Source organism: Cibotium barometz, chromosome 23 (assembly GCF_041138505.1).
Source record: "Cibotium barometz isolate CiBa-2024 chromosome 23, ASM4113850v1, whole genome shotgun sequence".
Classification (NCBI taxonomy): Eukaryota; Viridiplantae; Streptophyta; class Polypodiopsida; order Cyatheales; family Cibotiaceae; genus Cibotium; species Cibotium barometz.
Genome location: NC_141068.1, coordinates 50,147,913 through 50,158,630, shown reverse-complemented (window position 1 = coordinate 50,158,630; position 10,718 = coordinate 50,147,913). Strand labels below are relative to the sequence as shown.

General features: G+C 42.2%; 1 protein-coding gene across 1 annotated transcript; it reads left to right on the top strand.

Moving 5' to 3' along the window:
- Window positions 1-6,519: 6,519 nt before the first annotated feature.
- LOC147626055 (spermidine synthase 1-like) lies at window positions 6,520-10,236 on the top strand. Its single transcript, XM_086817617.1, has 10 exons — window positions 6,520-7,323; window positions 7,579-7,645; window positions 7,747-7,841; window positions 7,946-8,048; window positions 8,608-8,696; window positions 8,799-8,955; window positions 9,036-9,111; window positions 9,224-9,282; window positions 9,468-9,610; window positions 9,742-10,236. Exons 1-10 carry the CDS (start codon window positions 6,695-6,697, stop codon window positions 9,815-9,817), a joined length of 1,494 nt encoding a protein of 497 aa, XP_086673743.1. The 5' UTR covers window positions 6,520-6,694; the 3' UTR covers window positions 9,818-10,236.
- The last annotated feature ends 482 nt before the right edge of the window (window positions 10,237-10,718 follow it).

Genomic DNA, 10,718 nt, shown 5'->3' with positions numbered 1-10,718 from the left:
AACACTAGTACTGGCATGCTATTCTGTAAGATATAGGTTCCTCATTAATGGGTTCTAGGGCTAGTATCCCTCCTTTTGTCATTCCCATCCACATGTTATCAGTGGCATTTCTAAATGTTTCTAAATCCTTGCCACGTGGTCGAAACAGATTCAAATTATCCATTTTTCTCTGTTCCACCATCGTTCTTTGTGTGTCGAGCTCTTGCCTTTTTAAGCTCAGTAGCCGCAATTGTTGCTCTGCTTCAAACTTCAAGTCCATTTCCACTTCCTCAGATGTGGGGAAGAAGATTTGACCTGTCTTGGTAGCATTTTCCTTATCCCTCCTAACCCTAGGGGTCATCCCACTAATCCTCAGTGTGTTAGCATTCCTAAGGCCAAAAGTTAGGCCTGTTTGGTAAGTCCAATCTTAGACCGTATCGTACGCCGTGCTGGAGACCAAAAAAACCCCTAGCCATATTAAGGATTCCACTGGATTTCGCAGGGTATAGGGTTTTTCTTCCTCTCCAAAGCCAGAGAATCTTAGCCCTTCTTCCATGGATTCTTCGCTACTTGTTTCTGTGGTGGTCAAATTTCCCCAAGATGCAACACTCAATTGAGTGCGCGCCGAGTGACCTAAACCAACACTTCTGGGTGATTTGATGCACTATCGTTGGGGACAAGGTTGTTTCCAATAATTTTTCCTAAGCTCAAGTGCATGAGAATGTGTTTCAGCAGGCTAAATCATTACTAGCTACAATTTATTTTCCATCGAGTTGACTCTTCTTATCGTGAAACAGTAGACTATAGTTCATGTCGTGAAGTAGCAAACTATGTCTCACGTCGTGAACTATGCCTCACATAGTGAACCACTCATGTTTCACGCTTTTTGAAGTCACAGCTTAGAATTGCAGTAGTTCGCCTCCAGGGCGTCTCTTATGCTGCACTTATGAACCGCTCTTGCCACTGGTCTAACGATCCTTTAATCTGTGAACAAGACTTTTCTTGTCGTGAAATAGCAAGTCTCTATGAACTAGCAGACTGTGGTTCACGTTGTGAACCAAATGGTGTTTTACATCATGAACTAGAATGTGTTTCACGTCATGAACTATTTCGCTTTCATGAGATAAGGTTTTTGGTGTTTCTTTGTGTCAGACACGTGAGGATAAGGCACCCTAACTTTAGTAAGGCAATCCCAAAATTTTCGATGCGGATTGCGGAGAGTATTTCACATCCTAAAGTAGCAAACTATGGTTGACACCATGAATTACTTCTTGCATGTTCACATGTTAATAGCCACGTCAATAGAATGATGCTTAGAGTGCGATTTCCCTATCCAAAAGATCCAAAAAGGTTGTTCCAAACCGACACAACTAATGGCTCCTTGTTTATGTAATTTTTGTGATTTTTTAAAAAAAATAAAACAAAGCAAAATTGGTTACGAAAATAGCAAAATTAAAAATAAAACCAAGTGTAGCTTTCCTCTAGGCAATACCAAATACTCACCCACACTTCCAAACACACGATTTTCCACAACTACTCTAATTTCTTCTCTTCAACACAGACCTTATCTATATAGTTTTTCACAATGCAACTTCAAAATGCAAAGGCAATAGTGAATCTTGCATAATGGGAGCTAGAGCTCTAAGAGGATGGAAGAAACAATGGTGTTTCCCCGGCAACGATGCCTAAAATGTTATGGGCTACCACACCTCCCAAGAGGGAACTCCACACATCCACAATTGGAAGAAGCAATCGACAACAACTATCGTTGGGTACTTACCACCCAATGCTTCGAACTCACGTCCCTTAAGGCTCTCCAAGCTTGCTTTTGGAAGCTCCACTCCTCCAATCTCCACCTCCACGCTATCACGGAGTTGCTCACACCATAATGTAAGGCTATCTTTCTCTCACTCTCCCATACACATGCATAGAAGAGGAACATGCACTAGGGTACACTCTTTCTCTCACACACACACACAAGACAAAGCAAGAGCTCTCATAGCACAAAGGGTGATTGTGTGTTTCCATTATAAGAAATTGCCTTATATACAATTGGTCCTTATTCATACTTGGGCACCCAAAACTTACTAATTAAGGCCTTAGGTGGCTAGTATCTCATAATGTACAACCTTTATAGTGCCTTTACATAACACTTATTAATGTCCTCAAATGGAGGAGAATCTTTGTTAATCCAAAGCGGGATTAACACAAGTATAACTTACATTCTCTCCTCTTCAAATCCTTTTGTAAGTAAGACAACTTTGATTAATCTTGGATGAGGTTTTTTGGCTCACCAATATTGGAAGTGAGTTATAATATATATAAGTTAAAGCTATTCATGTGCACCAGCCCCATTCTTTAGAGATTGGTGCATCCTAATTAGATCGCCTGAGACTCTATATAAAGCCCCCATATCCTGTCAATTCTTCTATGAAGTCAAGTCATTCCTCTCCTCTTTCCTAAAGCAATGTCAAAAGCATACCTTACATTCCTTATATATGTCGTAGCACATTATTTGAAAGGGGATGCCATTAATGATCATTTCAATAGGAGAAGAATTTTTTTCTTCGCATCTCTTGTAAAAGCTAGGTATAAATCTTGTGTTTGATGCTCGTTGTATGAGTGTATATAATGTTATACTTGCATTTTCTATATGGCTTTGCTTATTGGAGTGAGCTTGGAGTGTAGTTCAATAAAAGTAGAGTACTTGGGGTAACAATGTGCAACCCCTCTACTTAACAAAGATCCTAGCAAGTCTAGCAATCAATATAAACTAGGTGAAAGAGTACTCGTTCATCCAACTATAATACTTGCTCATATAGGGAAGACCTAAGAGCCTCCGTCTTTGTCCATTTCTTCATACTTTCTCAATAGATATGAATGTCGAGTGTTGCTAGAGACCACAAATATTCTAATGGTAGATGTAGCATTGATATAAAATCCAAAGACCTTTTTTCTTTTCAAATTAGTTAGAAGTGATGTTCAAAATAGAGGTAATTTCTTTTCTCATAATGTGGCTCGCCAAAGGGCCCTTATGCCACCAAGGAGCACATCACTAGGGTGTGTTTGTCATATTTGGTGTGGTATATGTATAAAGACTCCTACCAAGATTTAACCTAGTAATAAATTCCACTCGTTATTCACGTGCGTGTTTGTCGTATTTGGTGTGGTATATGTATCAAGACTCCTACCAAGATTTAAACTAGTAATAAATTCCACTCATTTTTTAAGGGCACTAAGTGGTGCCAAGGACATCAAACAAACTCTTTAAGGGCTTTGTCTAGTGACACATCATGCATACCCTTGAGTAGTGTCATTATATGGCACATTGGGTAGGTTAAATATATGAGGTTGTAGTGATCTTACTAACTGAGAGTATGATTGTAAGGACATTATTCTGCATGCTCTTGCCGTTATGGGTGTTTTGAAAGAATCTAAGGGATTCTCAAGCTTCCGTGATATGTTGAAAAACCTCTCTAACTTCTAAGTTAGAGAATGGTAGTTTGAAAATTCCACACATCCATTAGGGCCAATGGGAGGTGATGCAAGGGGGCAATGCCTTTTGTGATATGTATGTGTGTTTACGCACATGTGCGTTTACTAGACTTGGTACTGAAATTAGGTACCATCACGTGGGAGTGGGTAGATTTGAACCCTCCTCGGTGGAAGATAGATTTGTTCTTTCATCTCCTCCTTGGAAGATAGATAATCTGAGTTAAGATGATGTTTGCAAGACAATTCACAGTCCAATTCATGTAGTCCTCTGTCATGCTTTTTCATCCCATTTACGGGTCGTCTGTATTAAGAGAAAAGCCATCTTCATAAAAAAAGAATGTTGAAAAACCGTAAGGATGAGGTGGTCATGAAGCTCTTGTGAAAGATGGAGGAAAGTCACTTTTCAAAGTGTTTTCATAGGCATGGGAGTTGTTTGTGGAGGCATTTTTGCGAGTAGTCTTCACGAAGAGGTCATGAGGGGGGGCAAGAATGTCGCTTGATGGGAGCAACGAAAGGGAAGCAGGCGTGGATCTGGTCGTCCGCCACAAGCGACGGCAGCAAAATGGTGAGAAGAAAAAGCAGCAGCAAAGTTGCCACTCGCGTGCATGCCAGCAAGCGCGGCCCGGACCCCACACTCTCATATCACGTGACACGTGGGCCCCGGAGATGCAGAGTCAGCAGCCAATAAGAGGGTGGGCCAGGAGAGAGGAGAATTTTGAATATCTCTGTCTCTCTCTCGTATCCAACTAAAGTTTTTAACTTTTAAAGAGAAAGGGAAAGTGCATGTCACGCTTGTACGGCCGGTTTCCAACAACTGTACTCTGTGTCAATGTCAATACAATGACGTCCCTCCTATCGTCTGCTTGTAAAAACAATTGAATCCAATGTGATAGACCTTAGTACTAACTTACGGTTATAATTTAATCACTAATTTATTATTATTAACCTTAAGAGCACATCTTTCGCATTCATGAAAATTATAAACTATTATTGTTCTTTTAAAGGGGGATTCGAGAAAGTCACAATTTGTTATACCGGGAGCATGACAATACCACTGCTCCATCATCCATGTAGCTCGATGGTGTAACATTCGATGTTCGCGTGCATACTTGCCCCCCCAAGATCTCTACAGTGGCCTGCGTGCTCTCAAACGATGCTGCTCAATCCAATCGCCACCTTGGTTTCATGGTCACCGACACAGTTAACAATGCCCCTGTCTAATGGTTTAGGTAAGTAAATAACCCACCACCACCCAAGATCAGGCTTTCAAAAGCGCGTTTTGTGTGAAGTTGAAGGCCTACATTGGAGCAAGTAGCACTCAATGCGTGATCCTTTTCGAGCTTTCTTTTCGGGCTATCAAAGGAATTAGACATGCTTGCCCTCTCTGCAAGAGGGGGAGATGGCACGATGTAGTGGCAGGCACGCGTGAGAGATAATTGTCCCGAGCAGGCCGGCTCCTCATGATACTGTGTATGGACTCCTAATGTGCTCCTCCCACATGCCAAATCATGCCACCATTGCCTTCCACACTAAAATCTTTGGTATCATCAGATTTTTTTTGCTTTGTCCGGCCACTAGAAAGTATTCCTCTCCTCCCCTCTCCCACAACACACACACACACACACCCCCCCCCCCTACACACACACACACACACACACACACACACACACACACAAAGAATCTTACACACCCCCCCCACACACACATATACACACACACAAGGAATCTTTTAGCACGACCATGAATCTTTTGCTCCCCCTACAGCTTTGAAGTTTGGTGCACACAAAAAGAGCCAATATATTACTTGATAACTACAGATCATAAACAGTCGCCGGGAATTCTAAGTGCAACGCACCCAGTCAAATCATCTAAATTCAACTTCATTAGCACTATAGCACTTTTTCAATTGGAAGTGCGCGCTAATCCTTTGAGCTCCAACAAAAAGGGTGGACTTGTGCCTTTTCAACGGTCTCTTTCTCTACCAAATGGTAGAAATTCTTCTTTCATGTGTAGTAAAAGTACACACACCAAAAGAGATATTGGGGGGCTTGGTAGGGTAGCTGTGGGCTCGAAGAAATCGAGTTTGGCGAGAATCAAGATCATCTAGAATGGTTGCTTGGCCTGGGATGTCTGCCATGCGTTCATCGTGGGAGACATGATGGCCATACATTATGGCCAATGCACGCCTTTGGGGGTGGGCAAGGATTGTGTGTAGGACCACAAGGGGTCTTATGAGATCCTCTACATGAGTACACTACCATGTAGAAGGTTAATTAGAAATAATCCGTATGATAATTATTCGTATTAGCATAAGCAGAGTTGAGTTTGTTAGTTTGATTTCGCTTGAAGGCTGGACACGTTCCAAGAGATCCTGTCTAGGCGCTGCCGGCCAACGACGGGGGAACATATGAGCAGGAGTCGGGCAGGCCTGCCGGACGAAAGGCCGACCCGGCGATTGCTGTTGATCAAGAACATGGGATAAAAAAAGCCACTGCAGTGCTGGAGGCAAGTCCCCATGCAAAAAAGAAATACTCCATACATTGGACCCCCGCATAATAAAATAACATCGAGCGTGTGCAAATAATATTAATAACGCGCCCAAAAAAAACCCCAAAAACCGAAAACAATTTAACTAACAAAGTTTTCGAAATTTAAAAAAATGTAAGATTATAATGTGTTTCCGGGATGGATGTGTTTTTATATTACAAGTTACAACACTGAACAATCAAGCTTTTCATTTTCGTGATTTTTGAAAAGAATTAAATTTAGTGGACAAGACGAGAAAGGAAAAGTTGTGCTAGCTAACCTCGGAGTCACGTCAACTGCAAGCGCGCATCGCAGAAACTGGGCCTCGCATTACATAAATCTATTTATAAAAAAAATAAAATTAAAAACTGGGATTCATGATCGATCATCGCCATAGATACACCTACGTGGCACCCACCTGGCAGACTGCCGGCTGCCTCGCTGTAAGAAAGCACTGTGCTGCATTTGCAACGCTAGCTCATGCTTGTATAAAAAGGCTATGGCCTTCGCTAGCTCCTCACAACAAGAAGACTCTTCTTTTCTACGTTTCTCTCTTTAGCTAAAAACCTTTTGGCCTAGGTATCTCTACCAGAATTACAGCATAGAGTCAAGCCAGCCTCTTTGATTCTATAGCCATCCAGCCCCCTCTAGCTTTCCTTGTATATATTCTAGCTCGTAGGCCTGCGAGCCAAGTATGGCTGCCGATACCGCCCGCCTGCCCGGATCTAGCCGCAACGTTGGCCCTCCGCCAACTTATAGCGTTGCCGCCAACCTTGTCCAAGTGAAGTCCCCTAACTTTGCCAATGGATCGCATTTTCACGGCTTGGTTGGCCCCTCCTATGTTACATCCATGAGTGGATCAGCGTCAACAGGACCACTTGGAGGCCACCAATTCAGCAATGTCGCCAATTCTAGCGGCGCTTCACCCAATGGTGTGCTGCAGAATTCTTACTCTAACGGAGCGCCCACACCACCTGCAGCCGCTGTAGTTAACGGCGTTGCAAACGGAACCGCCATCTCCAACTCCGTCCATATTGCAGCTATCGCGCCCGTTCATTATAATTCTAGCAGTGTAGCGAGCACCATAGGCAGTACTAAGTTTATTCATGCAAAATCCAATGGCGCCGGCCCCTCTCAACAAACAAATAGCGTACCGGCGATCCAGCCCTCGATGACGATCGGCCGCAAGTGCACTAGTTGTAATGGACACCCGCCCGAAGTCGACTGCAATGCCCAGGTTGAGTTGACTGCTGCAAGGCGCCCTTGTATATGGTACGAGGAGGAGATCGATGAAAACTTTCGAGTGTGCTTAGGCCTTAAGCGGTTCGATCTCTAAGCCCATTGTCAACCTTTCACTTAATTTATTCGTAGATTAATTAATTCATTAAACAGTATTAGCGTCAAAGGCACATCTATTGTACTTGTAGATCATACGATGCTAGCATGTAGGACATGTAGAAACATGCCTTGCACATCATGTGATGGCATGTAGCTGAAGGTCAATGATGACATGTAGAAGGCTTTTATCTAGTACAACAAACAGATCTCTAAGGTTTGTGGGGCATTGTGTCATTTCAGCATTTTGCATACTGGAGTCAGCAAGTTTCAAGAGATTGCATTGCTAGACACACTATCCTTTGGCAAGGTAACACGGCTCGACGACATGATATTCTAAGGACGCACACTTGATTGATGTTACAAATTACCTTTCTAGATTCTAAGGGGCTTCTTTTGTTAACCTTACAGGTGCTCACACTAGATAAGAAAATGCAGAGTGCTGAGATGGATGAGTGGGTCTATCATGAATGCCTTGTTCACCCTGCACTGTTGCTTCATTCCAGGCAAATTACACTAGAAATCTCTTCTGGTCTAATACATTAATCAAAACTAAGCTATGGTTTAATCATCGTGGTTTGAACGGCATCATTGATTGTGGAAACTACAGCCCAAAGAATGTATTTATCATGGGAGGAGGAGAAGGCTCGACTGCGCGGGAAGCCCTGCGGCATCGTGCAATCAACAGTGTAGTCATGTGCGACATTGATGAAGTGAGTGGGTACTAGTCATCTGAATGTTTTAAGTCTCCAGCTAGAGGCAAAGTGGTGAGTGGGTTAAGACGCTCAACGCAATATTCACCCAACAGGCGGAGTTCAAATCTTACCATGACATAGAGTACAAACGCCATTATCCACAACCCACCTTGAAGCACAAACACCACTTATTACAAGACCCTGCACACCCAGAAGGTCTCTTCTCTTGGCATATTGTGCTCATGGGGACACCATATGATTACCCACAAACCAGTCACCTGGCATGCCCACTTTTTGGAGCTGCACAAACGCCACTACTGTACCTATGAGACCATCATAGGACCTACCTAGTACCAAGTCACTCGGCACGTGTGCTAAGTTGCTACACCATTATATGACCTACAAAAGTCACCTGGTCCATTGCAACAATTTGTCACAACACCCCATCATAGGACATACATCAAATTCGCTTCACATGCTATGGTTCATATAGGCCTTGCGTTTGACATCAACACGCTATTTCCTTTCTTTTTTGTCCATGTTGACATTAAAGAATGGCTTCTTCCTTACCCTGCAGGAAGTAGTCAAATTCTGCAACGCTCATCTCACAATGAATAGAGAGGCTTTCCAAAGCAAGCAGTTGGAGCTTGTCATTAACGACGCCAGGTTTAACCTTGAGACAACCTTATTTATATAAATTAATGCTCTTTTATTATAAAATAGAGTAGAGTTTAATGAATTTCTTGATGATTAACTTATTAACCACAGAGAGGAGCTAGAAACTCGAAAAGAGCGCTTTGATATCATAATTGGGGACTTGGCTGATCCCATGGAAGGGGGACCATGCTATCAACTCTACTCCAAAGGCTTTTACGAGACTATCCTTAAACCCAGATTAAATCCTGGAGGGATTTTTGTAACACAGGTAATCATCTTTAATTGCTGATTAATTAGTATAATATGCTATCGATTAACTTTATCGGGATACTTCACGTCGAATTGCAGGCTGGCCCTGCTGGTGTCTTGTCCCATAAGGAGGTTTTCTCATCTATCTTCAATACACTGCGCAATGTTTTTGCTCGTAAGTTTCGATGGTTTGCACGAATCAAACTTAAAACAATTAATGCATGGTAATACAAGATCTATCATAATTAGCTCACTGAATTATTTGTTCTTGTTTTATTTTCGTGTAGATGTTGTAGCTTATAGCGCGCATGTTCCTTCCTTTGCTGACACATGGGGCTGGGTCATGGTGAGTGCTAATTACAATAATTAATTAAATGAGTATAACTAACCCCAATATTACCACTTGTATGCGAATTCGAATGGGCATGTGTAATTGTTTCAACTTATGTAATATGTCATTGATCACAATTTCCTACTTGATAATTAAAAAGTCAATCAACTAATTTCTTTTTGTACGTAATTACGCTACAGGCTTCCGATCAACCCTTCACACAGATCACCAATACTGAGGAGATCGAGAGCAGGATAAGGCAGCGCGTGAAGGGCGAGCTGCGCTACTTAGACGGCGCTACATTGTCCGCATCGACAGTATTGAACAAGACTGTACGCAAAAGGTTAATTTAAAACCTTAATCATAATTAAGCTCTTGCATCAACGATTTATATCTAAAATCTCATGTATCACAAGTTAGTGTTGTGTTATGATTGGCTCTTACGTGAGTATCTGTCTAACTTCATTGGTGCAGCTTGGCAAATGAGAAACACATATACACAGAGGACTCTGCTCGATTTGTGTATGGCCATGGCAGAAGTACATACTGAGCTCATTGATGAGACTGCTTTCAGCATTCACAGTATTGGTGGCAACCTTTTTGCTAGTGACTGATCGTGCGGTGCGAACATGGTTTCCACTATGCTCTCAGGATACGGATATGGATTCCTCATGCTTATATTTATGATCATGATATTGCCCGTTGCTTCGATGTTATCATCCACACGGTCGGTATTTGATTTGGATATGGCCGATGATGTTGAGAACATCCACTCTAAAGTTTAGAGAAAATAAAAAAACACAACCGTAAAAACACACGCACACTTTCTTTCTTTTTGTGAAACTAAAAACACACACACCAAGTCCCCTTCCTCTTTTGTATCTTGATCTCCGTATCTATATCTCCAAACATCACACTAGTTTTTCAACCATTCACATCAAAGCAAGAAGTTTTTGTTTTCATACCAAATGTTTTGTTTTAATGTGTTTAGCTTCCGAGTGTTGAGGATATTGAAAAAAATGCCATTTTCGGCTTGCATCTCGCGGTGTGGTGGGCAGGGATTGAATCCAAGACTTCCGTGTTCATCGCGTTCTCCTTTAACTTACCCACCACAACGCCATGGGTTTGTACAAAATGTTGCTATATTAAATGTCCCAATTTGCATCTCTGTACCTCTAGCCTCATAAAAAAAGTCCATAGTGTAGTGTAGATTTTATATATCTAGTATCCTCCTAGCCACATCCAAGTGTTGCTCCCTCTCGGGGCCTGCATAAACTGACTCACTAACCCAACAACCTAGCCCAAATCCGGCTTGGTGATAATCATGTAAATCAAACTCCCTACAATGCACCTACACATAGTTGGGTCCTTCAAAAGATCACTTGTCTCTGTAGCCAATTTTATGTTCTACTCCAATGGCACTGGGATTGTCTTTAACCTATGATCCCATA